This window comes from Hemitrygon akajei, chromosome 11 (assembly GCF_048418815.1).
Source record: "Hemitrygon akajei chromosome 11, sHemAka1.3, whole genome shotgun sequence".
Classification (NCBI taxonomy): domain Eukaryota; kingdom Metazoa; phylum Chordata; class Chondrichthyes; order Myliobatiformes; family Dasyatidae; genus Hemitrygon; species Hemitrygon akajei.
In genome coordinates this window covers 135725528-135744641 of record NC_133134.1, presented here as the reverse complement: position 1 = coordinate 135744641, position 19114 = coordinate 135725528, and the positions used below count along the sequence as shown (strand labels likewise).

The following is a 19114-nucleotide window of genomic DNA, read 5'->3' as shown; positions in this document are numbered from 1 at the left end:
CAGAGTATAGTACCAATTCCACAAGTGAAGAAAATGCACTTTCGTACTCTTCCAGAAGATTCTGATAAATATAATGAAAATGAATCATATTTACGAAGGCTACTATGGAATAATGAGAAAATTTAAGTCAGTTTATGGAGTATGGAGGTTTATATGGAATCTCCTGCCTCAGATCATATATGGGAAATTATATACAGGTTGAGCATACCTTATCCAAGATGCTTGTGGGCACTAGTGTTTCAGATTTTTTCAGATTTTGGAATTTTGCATCTATATAATGATATACCTTGGGGATGGGACCCAGGTATAAACACATATACAGCCTATGCACAGCTGGTGTAATGGAGCTGGGTTTCTCCTTCAGAGAGAACAGTCCACAGTCAGAACACAGTCTGATATGATGGAGCTAAGTCCTCCACAGACTGTCAGATTTGAACGACTGCATCTATTACTGGGCTGCAGCGCTGCAATTCACTTTATACCCATCATCTATTTCAAACAACCACCCATTCCACAGCAACTACAAGAGAGGAGAGCAGTTGTATATAATAATTTAAATAATTTTGTGCACAAAGCAACTACCTTCAATTTTCAGTTCATCATGATAGATCTTTGCTTGTTCAATGATTGGTATATCATTTTAAATATATAATCGGTATATTCATTTTTCACTTTATGCTGTTTTCTGTTTTTCATTAACTTCTGTTCACGTGAGGTCACTTCTTAGAACTGTCTATGCTGCGCAAAGACCTGGAAGCTTCCCAGTGACTTGTGGAATTTTCCATTTGTGACATTATGTCAGTACTCAAAAAAGACTTCAGATATTGGAGGCATTTGGATTTTAGAATTTTGAATAAGGGGTACGCAGCCTGTACCTGACTCTATTGGTAACTTTTGCAAAGCTTAACACCAACTGTCATTGACATTTTCACTATCTGCTTCCATCAAGACTCAAAACATAGCAAAATTCTTCAAGCCTTACTTGAATATAATACCTATCTCAGAGGACCACTTTTGCTAGCTGGGAGACTGTTGTTCTTCAAGAACTGACAAATAACAACCAGGAGTATATTTTTGTCATCATTGAGCAGACAGAATTGGTATGGTTTGGAGGCCTTGATGACAGCTGGGTTACTGCAGATATATTGCCCACTGTCCACTTAACAATGGGAGTGTTATATTGGCACTATGGATCTTCTGGATGAGGTGCTCAATACATAACTTTGTTATAACCATTACCATGTTTCATCAAAGAGATGAGCACAAGATTTCATGACAACACTCACGATGCCAACATGTTGACTGTTTATCCCTTTCCATAGATGTTGCCTAACCTGCTGAGTTCCTCCAGTATTCTGATCACCAAGCCGTAATATTTAGGCAGCATTTGTGTACACACAAACTTGAACATCACCACCTCAATAACATGAGAATGAAGCTTACATCAAAGATCCTCCAGAAACCTACATGTGCTGCAGAATAATGTGCCTGCTGCACAATACTATCTCTTCTACAAGTCATATCTACAACAGGACCCTAGAAAATGTGAACCACTTTCCATACCTCAGGGGCACTATAAAATAAATGAAGGCAAACACTGATGATGAAATTCCTGCTGCCCATCATGTTATGACAGACTCCAGCATATCAACCAAAGGAAGTTCATCTTTGTTGCTAATCCATTTATGCAGTTACTGCTGAAATAAAATATGAACAATAGTCCCATGTATACCTAAGAGATAAAAACATCCTGGATGCTGGATGTGGCCAAATGTCCAGCCTACAAATGAAAGCTTGAGACGGATATAATTTATTCACTAATATAGTCAGAAGCACATTTATTTAAGTTTTTTGGTGAGATAACGCTCAATTGGTTGTTTTGTTCATTTCAAAGAAATCACTTCATGAATTTCTCAACTGTAAAATGTAATGTTTTAGTAGAATATATGCCTCTCTTATATTCTCCTAGCTCAGACATTTATCATATCATGAGAAGAACCTTGGCAAATTACTCACTACCCTGCTTATGCCAAGTCCACCCCAAACATGAATAAGTATATCCAATGTGTCCTGGCCCCCAAAGGCGCAGTTCATTTTGTATGAACATCACCTCCTGTACATAAGCTGTTAATTTATATATATCATTTCCTACACAAGTTAATTTAGATTTCATTTTGGAACACACCTACCTCCACCCTCTCATTATTTGCCTTTGAAACAGCAATATTTGTGAGTCCTAAGTTTTTGTTAATACTGGTAAACATTTGGTAAATGTATTTTGGAGGAAGTATTATGTTTATCGTTTGTAGTGTTTATTTTCATGCCACAAGTTCTTTACAAGGCATAGTTATGGAGTGTCACAGATTTCTAGTGAGAGAGGATCATTGAGACTACTTCAGATTCTTGTAATTTCCTGATCACCAATTGGACAATGAGATTCTGGAGTACTGCGTGAGAGTTCATGCAGTTAGTAACTGCCCTTCCTTAGCTGTATCAATGTATGGCCTTAAGAGGACAGCTATTGAGGAAAAAAGGAATTGGGACTGAAGCACGGAGGTACACAGAGTGACATTTCTATGTTAATGATGGTCTTAAATCATTTTCTCATGCAGAAGAAACAGTGAGTGTACTGAAAGCAGCACAAGACATTGTCTAATATCAGACTGCACAAGATCATATCCAACAGTGCTGAGGTCAAGCAATGTTTCCCATCTGAAGATCTGGCCAAAGGTCAACAGAACCTTGATCTTGGACAGGACCTCCCTCCTTTATAGCACAGTCTGGGCTTTGGATGGGACCTTGTTAATGACAGCCTTACTTTCCAGGTCGCTGATACTAAAAGACCCTTTGCATGTAGTGACATACTATCTATCAACTATAAACAGCCTATCTGACCCTTTCGGATTTCCAGTCAGAATGCAGGGCAATTCATGTTAAGAGAGTTGACCACAGACACTTGTAGATGGGAGGTCCCACTCCCTAAAGAGAAACATTAGCAGTAGCAGCAGTAGTGCTCTTCCCTTCAGGATCTTAAAGGTTTGAAGATTCCAAGAAACTACAAAACAGTTCTTCTATCTATAGTTCAAAAGAAAGAGGGGTGCATCAAACAAACCTATTGCTGTTACATACCTTAAGGCCACAGGTGCTGCATCATATAAAGAAGTTGGATTCATCCTGGGTAAGGGAAAGCTTGTCCCAAACCAAATCTCATAGTACCAAAACTTGAACTCAGTGCTACTGTTCTAGCAGTTGAGATGGCAGAGATGATAACAGAAGAACCGGACACAGAACTGGATAATACCAAGTTCTTTTCTGACAGGAAGGTCGTGCTCTGTTATATATTTAATAAACCAAGGAGATTCTATGTTTATGTTCATAATAGAATGCAACGTATCAGTTGATCAACCCAGAAGAGCTAACGGAACTATTTTCCTACTGATATCAACCTGGCTGATCATACCACAAGAGGGTTCCAAGCTAATCAACTTAACGTCTCCTTATGGTTAACTGGCCCAGCATTTCTTACTGATCTTCACCAGGAACATCATCAAGGCCAGCATTTTCAAGAGAATGGTTAAAGTCTGTGTTATAAGGTAGTAAGGCTGTTTTCAAGGCCAGTCTTTGAGACTCACCTTCTTTTGCCAAAGACAGTGAAATGATCATTTGAATTATAGTTTCAGTAGTTAAGTTTGACATCCTATGGCTGCCAGGTGGGGAGTGTTCTGGCCTCTAGAAACACAGTTTATTTTATATAAACATTATTTCCAATACATAAGCTGCTTTTTGTACCATTTCCTGTGTGGGTTAATTTGGATTCAATATGAAGCACACAGTGGAAAGACATGCATCTCCATCTCACTTTATTTGCTCTTGAAACAGCTATATCTGTGAGTTTTTAGTTTTTATTAATATTAATAAACATTTCATGGATGTATTTTGAGAAAAGTATTACATTTGTTGCTATTATGCAATGTTGCACTACAAGTTTGCTCTTGCTTACATGGCACAGTTATGGAGTGTCGCATGTGTGCATTATTTTGGTTAATACCAATTACAAGAATAATCACCAGTATTAGTACAAACGCATATTCAGGCATGCAACAATTCTGTATCGAATTTATTATGTCTTTTACTGAACTTTCTACAGTTTCAGAAGTAAGGTCTTATTAAAAACGCAGAAGTAAGCTTCTGTCTCCAGTAAATTTTGAGAAGGTGTCTGACTTACTGCACCCCTTTGCATATATAAACTGCGAAGGCAATAGACAATGCCTCAAAACCATTCATTAATCAGCATTGTCTGCACCATTGATGATCAATATTTTGGTCTCATGCTCCATAAAGCACAATGTTTCTGTAACAATGAATCATGCAGAGATATTGATTTTCCAAGGGCACTGAAGAGCACAACGTATGGTTTCTTGCTGGTCTCTCAAATAACAGTTTCCTAAAGCCTCATTGCTATTCCTGATACTTTGTTAAATAACATGGATGTCCAGCTGTCAAGTCTAGTAATGGCACAGTGATATAATCTTGTTTAGCCTTGAAATGATAGGACAAGCAATATCACCAATTATACTTCTATTATTGTCTTCTCAGCTACACATATTTTTTTTTAAAAGTCACAAACTTTTTAACAATTCCATTTTATTGCAATGAATGATTCCTCTTTGTATTCTCACAAATACTTCAATTGATTACACATGCTAATGAAGCCACACATATAAATATGAACATTAGAAATGACAGGCTGCTTGAGGTGGAGAATCTTCTTGAAAATGCTTTTAAATCCCTGTTATTTGCTTAACATAGTAGAGGTGGACATATTAGAGGTAGAGGAAGTACGCTGGGTGAAATATGCCTATTGAACAAGCATTTTGAAGGTTTCAGTGTAACAATGGTTAAGAACCATTGGTGATGAAACCACCAGCTGAAATGCAGAGCAGAACTCTGTCAGTAATCTCTTCCCATGGGTCCGTGACAATAAAATACAAAGAAACAAGTGAAGTGTCTTTAACCCACCATTTCTACTAAAGCTGGTAAAATGAGACTCCTCTGGGGTTCTTAAGAATTAACAAATGATCTGATTAACTAACAAAGGGAGAGTTTCTCAGAGCATAATGCGAGTAAACAACGTAGTCCTGGCAATATACTCTGCGATAGAATCCTTTTATTGTCTAACAAGATCATCTGCTATTCCATCTTCTCCCTGACTTTCTTAGCTATGTCTTTATGGACCTTGGGCTTCACTGAAATACCATTTAGTTGAACTTACTGGAGCACGAGCAGAATCGGAACAGAAATCAGAATCAGATTCAGAATGGTTATCACTGTCTTGTATGACATGAAGTTTGTTATTTTGCACCAGTAGTACCATACAAAGACAGAAAATTGCTATAAACTACTAAAATAATAAATAGCGCAAAAAAAGGAATGATGAGGTGGTGTACATACAATGTTCAAAAATCTGATGGTGGAGGGGAAGAAGCTGTTCCTAAAATGTTGAGTGTGTGTATTCAGCTACTCTACCTTCACCATGTCGGAAAGAACAAGGAGGGGGCATGTCTTGGGTGGTGAGCTTTCTTAGTGATGGTGCTTCCTTTTGAAGATGGTGGATATGGATGTGCCCATGAGGGACGGCTGAGTCCACAACCATCTGGAGCCTCTTTCAATCCTGTGCATTGGAACTTTGGAACTAGACCTTGATGCACAAAATAGAATACCCTCCACTGTACATCTATAGAAATTTCCAAGAGTCTTTGGTGGCATACCAAATCTCCTCAAACTCCTAATGAAGTAGAGGAACTGGCTTCTTCCTGATTACATCATTGTGTTGGGCCGAGGAATCAGAAGCCAGGGAAAGAGAGGTTGGGGATCATCTCCCAAGATCTAGTTTCTTGATTGTGCAGGAACTGGAATAAGGCCAGCAACACAGACTATAAGGCACTGATTGTGGACTTCAGGAAGGGCAAGACTAAGGAACCCATACCAATCCTCATAGAGGGATCAGAAGTGGAGAGACTGAGCAGCTCCAAGTCCCTGGGTGTCAAGATCTCTGAAGACCTAACCTGGTCCTAACATATTGACGTTGTTATAAAGAAGGCAAGACAGTGGCTATACTTTATTAGGAGTTTGAAGAGATTTGGCATGTCAACAAATACACACAAAAACTTTTATAGTTGTACCATGAAGAGCATTCTGACAGGCTGCATCACTGTCTGGTATGGAAGGTCTACTACACAGGACAAAAAGAAGCTGCAGAAGGTTGTAAATCTTGTCAGCTCCATCTTGGGTACTAGCCTACAAAGTACCCAGGACATCTTTAGGGAGTGGTGTCTCAGAAAGGCAGCATCCATTATTAAGGACCTCCAGCACCCAGGGCATGCCCTTTTCTCACTGTTATCATCAGGTAAGAGGTACAGAAGCCTAAAGGCACACACTCAGTGATTCAGGAACAGCTTCTTCCTCTCCGCCATCCAATTCCTAAATGGACATTGAATCTTTGGACACTACCTCACTTTTTAAAAAAAATACAGTATTTCTGTTTTTGCACTTTTTAAAATCTATTCAATATACGTAATTGATTTACTTATTTATTATTATTATTTTTATTTTTCTCTGCTAGATTATGTATTGCGTTGAACTGCTGCTGCTAAGTTAACAAATTTCACGTTACGTGCCGGTGATAATAAACCTCATTCTAAAACTCACTCATTTATAGTTTCAATGTGAGATATGGCTATAAATTTTGAGCCAGCACCTTGGGCTTCTGGTTCCCACACTGACAACAAAGCGTGGCAGAGAGATGCACAGCACTATGCAAAAATCTTAGGCTCATATATTATATATAGCTAGGGTGCATAAGACTTTTGCACAGTATTGTATTTGTCAACATGGCACCGTGAACAAGTTGGTAAATCTGGAGGGAGCAAAGCATGTTGGGAATGGCAAGAGTGGTGTGCCACAGGAGGGACGTGGGACAAGTAGCAGAGGAGTGCCAGAGGCAGGGGGTGGCATGGGTGCAGACACACCACCCCTGAGACACCAGGCAAGGCCATTTAATTCCAAACAATTGGTTTATTGATCATTACAGAATGTCTCTCTGCTGCTTCCCACTCCCTCCCCTCTTCCTTCCTATGATAGAGACCCATATCAAAATCAGGCTTATCAACTCACATCATGAAATTTGTTCTTTTTTACAGCAGCAATACAGTGCAATACATAAAATTACTACAGTACTGTGCAAAGGTCTTAGGCTCCTTAGGTCTCTTTGACAGTGACTGTATTCCCAACAGGGATGAAATTCCACTCCTAAAGCTACACATGGTCATTCACATCTTGAAGACACAGCTGACAAGATCCCCCCCCCCCCTCCACTAGACCCCTCTGCTGAGATTCTCCTGTTGCTCGGCAGAAACACCATCAATGCACACAAGTATGTGAACAGCGCAAATGATCAGCACAACACGCCTTTTGCCCAGCAACTGGACCAGGCTTGGGTCATTGAAGGTGAAGTCTGTCTTGATGGTGCTCATCAGCCCACTGCCTATGCATTTAAGACTAATATCCTAAAGACTGGGTGCCGAAGTCATTTCAGACCCTATGAGAGTAGTATTTATATGAAAGAGAAGATCGTAGGAATAGCCAAAGACAGCCTCTGCAGTGGTTGGCACATTTGTAAGCAACATGTCAGTGCAGAGCCACTAAATCGGACAAAGTTAGAATCGTTCTTGCTATTCAAAGATCAGTGAATGCAGAGGATGTGCAGTGCACCACAAAGCTGGAACCTTTCCCAATCCAAAGTTACTTTCTTGATTAATAGGGCACAACTCACTTTAGAGGTACCCCACCGAATCATCTTTCTGAATGAGCAGCAAGTCACCAGTCTGCTCCTCAGAAATCACTGTGATCAAGTATGTCATCAAGGACATTACTTTCGAAGTGAGAAAGCCAAAATCTGTGCAGTAAGACTGTTTCAAGACTAGTCTCTGAGATTTTTCATTCTTTTGCCAAAGACATAATGAAATGGTCATTTGACTTTTTGTTTCAGTAGTTAAATCTGACTTCTTATGGACACCGAGTGTGAAGTGTTCTGCCTCTCATTCATTTTGAATGCAGTTAGTTTGAACGAATATCACTTCCTGTATACAATCTGCCTTTTACATCATTTCCTGCATAGTTTAATTTGGATTTCAACATACAGTATACATGGTAGAAAGACAACAATCTCCATCCATTCTTCATTTGCTCTTGCAACAGAAATATCTGTGAGTCTTAAGCTTTCTTAATATTGGTCAATAACTAGTAGATGTACTTTGAAGGAAGCATTATGTTTACTGTTCACCTCCATTAAGCTATAGTTGCGCCACAAGTTTATTCTAGTCCACAGATTAGATGTAGAATGCAGCACGTATGTATTACCTTGTTTAACGCCTATCATGAGAATAATAGATAATATTAGTATCTTCAAGCACACAACTCTGTATTAAATCTAATATGTGTTTTACTTAACTTTTTGCAGTTTCACAAAGTTTTCTCATTAAAAACCCTGAAGAAAGCTTTTAGTTCGGGTGATTTTTCAGAAGGTGTTCAACTTTCTGCTTAGCTTTGTACACAACACACTGTGAGGGCTATAGATGATTCTTGCATAACAACCAAGTCTTAAGACTTTTGCACAAAACTGAGGTTCAATCACAGAACATTTAAAACATCACATCCATAATTTAGTCTCTAATCATACAGTTCTTACTTTGTACATTCCATGTATGACATCAAGTTAAAAACAATTCATATGTGAAGATAATTATATCTACAGTATATAAGGCTATTATTGTACATACACATGCCTCCTACATTGAGCCTACATCAGCCTTTGTTATTACAATGAAAATCTCATCATCCATCCGCACAATACATTCTTTCAGATTTGGCATTGAATTCAATTTCAAATAAACAGCAATTCCAACCTTTGTATGCCACATTTCCAACATCATCTGGTAATTTCAAATGCTAATTCTCTGCTTCCACTTATCCCTCTAGACCTGCATCTGATAATTCATATATGCATTTACCATCCTCCTTACTCAATTACGTCATCACTTTCCTCAATCATTCCTTTTCCCAGACACTAGTTCAGATCTTTTTTTTTGTTTTTTCCACTCCCCCCTTTCCTTCTACACCTCAAAACTTGTTATACTTTCTTCCTAGTTCTGAAGATTAACCAGAAATGTTAACACTGTTTCTATTTCTAAGTGTTCAGCAAAATATTTCCAGAATTTTGTTTTATTTCAAATTTCTCCCTTTTAGAAAATTCTGTCTAAAATTCAGATATTAAAAAAGACAGTTGAAAAGGTCTGCTTACAGTGACCCGATCTATACCCTCATATTTTTGTATACCTCTATTAAATCTCCTCTCAATCTTTTACGTTCCAAAAAAATAAAGCTATTCAATCTTTCCATATAACTCAGGTCCTCCACACCAGCAATATCCTTGTAAACTTTCTCTGTACTCTTTCAACTTTGTTTACAACTTTCCTGTAAGGTAGGTAACCAAAACTACAAACAATACTCCAAACCAGGCCTCATCAATGTCTTACATAACTTCAACATAATATCCTGTCTCCTGTACTTAATACTTTGGATTTATGAAGGCCAATGTGCCAAAAGCTTTGTTTATGTCTCTATCAATCTGTGATGCCACTTTCAATGAATTATGGGCCTGGATTGCCAGATCCCTTTGTTCTACCCCAGTCCTCAGTGTCCTACCATTCACTGTGCAAGACTTACCCTGGCTGGTCCTACCAAAGTGCAACACCTTGCACTTATCTACATTAAATTTCATCTGCCATTTTTCAGCCCATTTTTCCAGCTGATCCAGATCCCCCTGCAAGCCATGGTAGTCAACCTCGCTGTCCATTACACCCCCAATCTTGGTATCACCTGCAAATTTGATGATTGAGTTAATCATATTATCATCTAGATCATTGATATAGATGACAAACAACAACAGACCCAGCACCAATCCCTGTCGTACTCCACCAGTCTGAGGCCTCCAGTCAGAGCAGGAACCATCTACTACCATGCTCTGGCTTCTCCCAAAAAGCCAATCTCAAATCTAATTTACTATCTCATCTTGAGTGCCGAGTGATTGAACCATCTTGACAAACTCCATGTGACCCCTTGTCGAATGCCTTGCTAAAGTCCACGCAGACAACATCCACTACCTTGCCTTCAACTTTGCTGGTAACTTCCTCAAAAAAACTCTATAAGATTGGTTAGACACAGTCTACCATTCACGAAGCCATGCTGACTATCCTTAATCAGTCCATGTCTATACTCATGTATCTGGTTCCTTAAAAAAACCTTCCAATTAATTTGAAGCTTTTGCCATGAAGACAGTAAAAACTAAAGAGCATATGGCTTTCTGGATTTTTTATTAGCTTAAATTTATTTAAGATTCCTGATAAATGGGAATGTCAACACTTACAGGTTTTCTTTCAAGTTACGCACCACTTTATGTTGAGTAATGTTATCAATCTTTTACATTAGTGGATTCAAAAAATAGCACAGATATGAGAGAGAATCTTCACCCAAAAGTAGTTAGACTTGTTCAATGAAATTGTTCATTACCAAATTCTCAGTTATGGACGCAGAATAAATGGACGACTTGTTCGTGACACTCACATCCTGGATAAGAAATATCCTCAGCCGCGAACATTCTGAAACTTGAACTATCTGCTCCAAACCACTACTAAGGGGAATTTTCTCCCCTTCTCACGAATGACATAAGAACTTAGAAAGACTTACCTAGACAGTGCAATTTCCGACTTCTGCCTGGCTATGGCCGCTGCCCTCTGTGCTCCTTCCATACTCCTCTCCACCTTCTCCCGCAGCTTGTTGGTCCTCAGGGGGATGAGGTGCTTCTTCTTGCCTTTGATCAGCACGTTGTTCTTGTACTTGCCCTCCTCCTTACGGCCATCTGGGAAGGTGGTGCAACCGTAGCCATGCCGCAAGTTGTCATGCCACTCGCCCTCGTACTTGAGGCCACTAGACCGCTCACTGACTCCATAGCCTGACCGCTTGTCACTCTTCCATTCGCCCATGTAGCTCTCTGTGGTTGTGGCGTCAATGTCAGCCTCGATAGGCGGGAAGTCATCGCCACCACCCTCGCCCAGGCTGATGGTGGAGTTGGCATCACTGGCAGCGGAACTGAGGCCAGTTTCGCTCTTCAGGAAGCTCAGCTTACTCCTCTGGCTGGCCAGCGAGCTCTTGGACTCACTCTTTCTAAGCTTGCCAAGCAGCGAAGCCCGCCGGAACAACCCCTTCCTCTTGGGCTTCTGCTCAGCATCGCCAGCACTGTGGAGGCTGAGTGCAAAGCCGCCGCGGGCCGGCCCCAGGGTGGCAGATGTGGCCGTGGCCAGTGAGTCGCCTGGAGGCTCGTGTTGTAACACAGCGCCATTGCTATGCTCACTGCGCAGCGAGGTGAGTGAGGTCCGCAGGGGTGAACGTATCATGGTGGCCATCCCAAATGGAACACTCTGGCGCACTCCATAACCATGCCGCATCCCTCCTGTGAACTGGCCTTGGTATGTACCTGGAAATGCAACCACATGATAACAACACTAATTACTCAAAAGCCTCAACTATGGTCACTACACCATTTAAAGTCACTTGATCAGATAGTCAGCGTCCATGGGTGATGCTACCATCTAACAAAAACAGATTTATCCTGCGTTTTCCTCATTCTGCATTCTTGCAGGCAATTTACCTGCCACCACTCTTTGGAACAACCAGAGGGATGAAATTTACTCTGGAAGTGCATTTCTTTAACAACTATAGCGGAATATCAAGACACACTTCTTACTAGTTTCCAATTTATTAAAGGACATGTGCTGACTGCTGTAGGTGCATAACAGTGAACCAAGTTTAATAGTAAAAAGCCTGAGGATGAATGTGGACATCCAGCATTTCCCCGGCTAAGTGACAGCACACAGCATCTTAGTACATTTATGAATGAATGTAAAATTTAAAGTTTGTTAGTTGATCTTTGCCACCAATTTCTTGAAACAGTGAGAACCAGAGCAACGAAAAAGATATCAGATTCATTTCAACTTTACTGCACTTAAGTCAAATATTTTAATTGCTTTAGTACTTGAAATTTTGTTTGGTTTTAATATTTTAAAAATTTTACAAAAATACAAATCATTTTGATAGAAAGCTTGGCAACCAAATGACATGTTTTTACACCAGCTTTTTGACTGATAGTTTGATCCAAGGCTTTCCACGTGATACTTCAAAAAACATCATGAATTCTATTGTATCTTTGGGTCACACCACTGGGAATTTGGATACTTTTTTTTCAGCATGCTTAAGATCCAAAATAAGAATTAGGAAAATATGTACATAAATCAATGTGAAGTATAGGTAGCTCACAAAATCTAGGATATTGACCTGACATGGATGCAGTCAGGCATTAACTAGCTAAACACTAAATAGGTTGGAATCCTTTTTAAGAAATAGATGAAGGCCTACTTAAAAACTTTATTTAAAATGATAAAGGGATTTGGCAAAGTAGATATATTGATAATATTTCCATTTGGGAATACAAAACTAAAGATTAGCCAAGGACAAGATGTCACTAAATTCAAGAGATTGCTTTTCAATTGTAATGTGGAGCTTCTTTACTATTTAAGTTGATAATGCATAGAACATAGATATATTCAAATGTAGAGAATATAAGACCATAAGACATAGGAGCAGAATTAGGTCATTTGGCCCATCAAGTCTTCTCCAGCAATCAATCATGCCTGATCATTTTGCCCCTCCTCAGCCACACTCCCTGACCTCCCTGTAAGCTTTGATGTCATGTCCAATCTAGAACCTATCAAGCTCTACCTTAATTACAACCAAAAACCTAGACTCCACAGCAGCCTGTGGTAACAAATTCCACAAATTCACCACCCTCTGTCCATATCTGTTTTAAATGGATGCCCCTCTATCCTGAGGCTCTGCCCTCTTGTCCTAGGTTTCCCCACCATGGGAAACATCCTTTCCACATCTGTGCTGTCTAGACCTTTCAATGTTCGAAAGGTTTCAATAAGATGCACCCCCCCTTCTAAGCTCCAGCAAGTACAGATCCAGAACCATCGAATGTTCCCCAAATGATAATCCTTTCATTTGCAGACATCGTTGTGGACCTCCTCTGTATCCTCTCCAAAGCCAGCACTTGTCTTCTTAGATGAGCAGCCCAAAACTGTTCACAATTCTCAAGGTGAGACCTCACAAGTGCCTTATAAAGCCTCAAAATCACATACCTAATTTTGTATTCTAGACCTCTTGAAACGAATGCTAACATTGCAATTGCCTTCCTCACCACTGACTCAACCTGCAAGTTAATCTTCGCATCTCAGATTTTTGGATTTTCTCCCCATTTAGAAAATAGTCTGCACATTTATTTCTTCTACCAAAGTGCATGACAATGCACTTTCTAACTTTGTATTTCATTTGCCACTTTCTTGCTCATTCTCCTAATCTAAATCCTTCTGCAACCTACCTGTTTCCTCAACACTATTTGCTTTTCCACCAATCTTTGTATCATCTGCAAACCTGGTAACAAAGCCAGCTATTCCATCATCTAAATCATTGACATACAGCATAAAAAGTGGTCCTAACACTAAACCCTGTGGAACACCACTAGTCATCAGCAGCCAACCAGAAAAAGATTCTTATCCTTTTATCCCCACTTGCTGCCTCCTACCAATCAGCCAATGCTCTAACCATGCCAGTTCCTGTAATACTATGGGTTCTTAACTTGGTTAGCCACTTCATGTGTGGAACCTTGTCAAAGCCCTTCTGAAGGTCCAAATATACAACATCCATTGCAAAACCCTTTATTTATTCTACTTGTATTTTCCTCAAAGAATTCCAACAGGTTCATCAGGCAAGATTTTCCCTTAAGGATTAGGCAAGATTATAAAGGAAATAAGAGAGAAAAACAGTTTATGGTGATAGGATGAGGTAATTCATGTGGTTAACATCAACATTTACTTGGACTAGTCGGGTAAAAGTCTATTTTAAATTTCTGTGCAATAACTTTCATATAATTCTAGAGTTTAGTCCTTATTGTAATTTATATGCTATTAACTTTACTTAACATTATATATTAACTTAGCTGAATCAAACCATGTGAAGTTACTTTAAAGGGAAATGAATGAACAGGGTGGAGAAAAATTGAAACATGATTATATCAGAATCACATAATTCAGGAATCATATTATTATTTTAAAGCCTAATAGGTTTCATCATTTATTGTTTTTGAATTTATAAAAGTAGAAATTGATTTTTGCATGAAATACAATTCAGCAACTGGAAAAAATTAAAAATTAAAAATGTTGGGACCATTCAGCAGATCCATTAGTGTCAATGCATTGTGAAACAGAACTAATGCTTCAGAATGAGGAAAGTGAGAAAAGAAGCAGGATGAGGGAAAGAACAGTAGAGAGAGGCAGCAAACAAAAGATGTGAAGGTAACATCATTTTATAAAAAAAAACAATCTGAGACATTTAGAATTTAAAAAAAACTTGAAATAGAAGAATGCAGCTGTATCTGTGATGTAAGAAGGGAAAAAAATGGGAGGTTACCTGAAAATGTTAAGTTCAGTATAAGTTTCAAGGGCTGCAGTGTACCCCTCAGAAAAAAAATTAAGTGTTTTTTTACAAGTGTATGAGAACTAAAATAGATCAGAGCAGGAATGGAACACAGAATTAAAGTGATATGAAACTGAGAGCTCTGGGTCAACATTTCAAACAAAACATTGGAGATATTCTATGAGGTAGTCACCCAACCTGTTTTTATTTTTATCCAGTTTATGTTTTAAACCAAGAATACTATATATTAAACTGGAAAAAATACAAATGAATTGCTGTGACATCCAGATGTTGGGAGGGGAAGTGATAAATGTACAGGCGTTGGATCTCCTGTAATAGTATGTGCATATACCTTAAGAAGGGGACTAAATTAGGGAGTTATAGAGAGAATGTTATTTGAAATGCTGAAGATGAAAGATGGTAGAATCTTGTCAGAAGTGGCTAACGTTATGGAAAACAATCCATTGAATATGGAAGTTTGTCCAATGGAAGATGAAAGTGAGGGAAATCCTACCTTTTTCTTGATGGAACATCGAAATAGAGGAGATCAGTAATGTCCTAATACATCTGGAGTCATCGTCTGCAAACAGTATTATCCCTAATTCAAATTTCTAAAATTGGTCACTCTTCTCAAAGTAAAGCACACAGACATCCCTAGATTTATTGGAGTCAGATGGTCTATCATATCTAATAAGATTTCTCTGATTTGGTACATGCTCCTTCTGCCGGCAGTTTAAAATTGTAAGCAGTTAGAACAGGTTTTTAAAAAAGTATACAAGTTCCTAACTCGTAAATGCATTCATTTCTATATGACCTGAGTGGGGTTAAAATAGTGACCAATGATTCATTTGCTATTCCCAATATTTCCCAATTTAACCTTTACAATATGTTCAGTCATCCACGACTGTTACAAGTAAGGAACCATTCTAAATATTTCAAAGCAAATACTGTAAGTTTTAATTTGGAAGTTAGCGACAAATGATAAGCTGTTCAGTACAAGGTTAATAACAGTTATACAAATTGTGAAATACTTAAATTTAAAATAGTCCACTTGAGAAAGGAATGAAGGCAGTCAGTGATAAATCATGAACAATGATAATAACTTTTATTTATGGAAAATCATGTGACCACATTTCCTATAACAACACAGCTCAAGTTTGGATGTTTATAGAACATAGAATAGTACAGCACAGTTCAGGCCCTTCGGCTCATAATGTTGTGCCAACCCTTAAACCCTGCCTCCCATATATCCCCCCCCACCTTAAATTTCTCCATATACCTTTCTAACAGTCTCTTAAATTTCACTAGTGTATCTGCCTCCACCACTTACTCAGGCAGTGCACTCCACGTACCAACCACACCCTGAGTAAAAAACTTTCCTCTAATATCCCCCTTGAACTTCCCACCCCTTACCTTAAAGCCATGTCCTCTTGAATTGAGCAGTGGTGCCCTGGGGAAGAGGTTCTGGCTGTCCACTCTATCTATTCCTCTTAATATCTTGTATACCTCTATCATGTCTCCTCTCATCCTCCTTCTCTTCAAAGAGTAAAGCCCTAGCTCCCTTAGTCTCTCATCATAATGCATACTCTCTAAACCAGGCAGCATCCTGGTAAATCTCCTCTGTACCCTTTCCAATGCTTCCACATCCTTCCTATAGTGAGGCAACCAGAACTGGACACAGTACTCCCAAGTGTGGCCTAATCAGAGTTTTATAGAGCTGCAACCTTACATCACGTCTCTTAAACTGTATCCCTCGACTTATGAAAGCTAACATCCCATAAGCTTTCTATCTACCTGTGAGGCAACTTTCAGGGGTCTGTGGACATGTACCCCCAGATCCCTCTGCTCCTCCACACTACCAAGTATCCTGCCATTTACTTTGTACTCTGCCTTGGAGTTTGTCCTTCCAAAGTGTACCACCTCACGCTTCTCCGGGTTGAACTCCATCTGCCACTTCTCAACCCACTTCTGCATCCTACCAATGTCTCTCTGCAATCTTCGACAATCCTCTACACTATCCACAACACCACCAACCTTTGTGTCATCTGCAAACTTGCCAACCCACCCTTCTACCCCCACATCCAGGTTGTTAATAAAAATCACGAAAAGTAGAGGTCTCAGAACCAATCCTTGTGGGACATCACTAGTCACAACCCTCCAATCCGAACGTACTCCCTCTACCACGACCCTCTGCTTTCTGCAGGCAAGCCAATTCTGAATCCACCTGGCCGAGCTTCCCTGGATCCTATGCCTTCTGACTTTCTGACTAAGCCTACCTAAATGCCTTACTAAAATCCATGTAGATCACATCCACTGCACTACCCTCATCTATATGCCTGGTCACCTCCTCAAAGAACTCTAACAGGCTTGTTAGACATGATCTGCCCTTCACAAAACCTTGCTGACTGTCCCTGATCAGACCATGATTCTCCATACGCCCATAGATCCTATCTCTAGGAATCTTTACTAACAGCTTTCCCACCACAGACGCAAGGCTCAGTGTTCTGTAATTACCCAGACTATCCCTACTACCGTTTTTGATTTAAAAGCAAAAAAAAATAAAAACAGAAGATGCTAGGAAACAAGATGAAATCTGCAGATGCTGGAAATCCAAGAAACACATACAAAATGCTGGAGGAACTCAGCAGGCCAGGCAGCATCTATGGAAAAATCTTGCCGAAGGGTCTCAGCCCAAAACATCAACTGTACTCTTTTCTATAGATGCTGCCTGGCCGGCTGAGTTCCTCCAGCATTTTGTGTGTGTTGACCAGATAATTTTTAGTGCTTTTGATTTAAATATAAATATTGTCCAGTATAAATGGACACTTATTTTTTGTGCACAATTGATGTAGCATTAGATCTATAATCCGCAGGTGATTAAAGACCAATCTAAGAGACTGCAACTTCAACATGTGCCAATCCAAACTATGCACTAAAATTTCTAGATAGGGACTTGAAACTGCTATTTTCCAACTCAGATCTGTGTAGGGGCAGCAACTATTCAGTATATTTATAAATCATTTTATGATGGGATAGAAAGTAACATATCCCAAGTTTGTTGATAACACAAAGATGGTGGTTTTGTAAGCATTGATGAGAGCTTTGAATAAGTAAGAGAAGAAATTAACAAACTACTGTGCCAAGTGTACTATTATCCTCGTGATATCCAAAAGGGTAGAACAGGGTATTTTACAAATGGTGAACAGTTAGAGGTAGTGGAGATTCAGAGACTTGCTGTTCATGTACTGAGATCAATAAATGCCACAGATACAGAGAGCAATTAAGAAGGTTAATTGAATACTAGTCTTTATATCTAGAAGACTGGAGTACAAAGAGGAAACATGATAATTAGACCATACCTTAGGAAGGAAATACAAGTTTGAGCAGTGACAATTTGCCTAAATAATTGATCTTCAAAGTTCAATTCATAGGAAAAATTATACAAACCGGCTGTATTCCCAGGAAATAAGCTGATTAGTAGTTAATACATTTTCAAAGTATTACTAAACACTAGGTGAGATTGGAAGCATTTCTACTGTCAGCAGGTAATATAAATTAGGAACTCCGACCAACAGTAAACAAGGTATAGTTACTTGATGATTTAAATCTTGAGACTGTTAGATTTTTCATACAAAAGATGTTGAGGGATGTTGGGGAAATGTAGACATGTGGTGTTAAGGCACAGATAAACTATGATTGCAATAAGCATGTGTGAGGGTCTAAATTTTGCATCTTTATATTCCACATTCTAGAGGCCAGGGTAATATCCATAATGAAGGCTGACAGTTGTTTGATTTTAATACACTGGAGAATACTATATAAGCAAAAATAAAGATCGGGTCTTGTCCATGATGCCGTAGTAGGAAAACCATACATCCATGAATTGACTATATTACCACCAATGAGACATGCTTACTTAATGCTTGATTGCCTTGATTTTGTATTACCAGCAGTACATAATACATTAGGGATATTATTAACAACTACTTAATAGATAATGAATAGAGTTTGTTACTTCTGTGATGTTAATTATGAAGCGTGAAAACTAAACAACATCTGGAATGAGATTCTAATTCATCTGATACATTATTCATTGTGGTTTTCAGGTTAAGTTGTGAATTTTCAGAATGCAGATTTTTGATATATTGTTGAAATGAAAATGGACGTGTCATCCAGCATCTGCTGAACTGGTTCAGATGACCAAAATTGTCCTCTTCTATAACCAGGCACTTACACTGACATTTCAAAATGTTATATTTGAAGTAACTTGAGGAATCATTCATTGTAATATTTTCAGTCTTGCTGTAATATAAATTAGTAATTTCTTTCAAAGACAGTCATTTACTGCAGTGTAATATTGCAGTTGGAGTTGATGCAGTGTGGTTTAGATAGTTACTATGGAAACTGGCCAACACCTCTAGCAGTATCACTGTTTAGTGCACACAGTACACAATGGCAAATCTGTTATGTA

The 19114-nt window shown here is 38.9% G+C and overlaps 1 protein-coding gene across 1 annotated transcript in view; it reads right to left on the bottom strand.

The window, feature by feature from the left end:
• The window catches only part of jph2 (junctophilin 2), a 140592-nt gene that overhangs the window by 117198 nt on the left and 4280 nt on the right, over window positions 1-19114 (bottom strand). The window contains exon 2 of the mRNA XM_073061743.1: window positions 10804-11590. Within this exon, the coding sequence (XP_072917844.1) occupies window positions 10804-11590 (787 nt within the window). The remainder of the gene's footprint in view (window positions 1-10803; window positions 11591-19114) is intronic.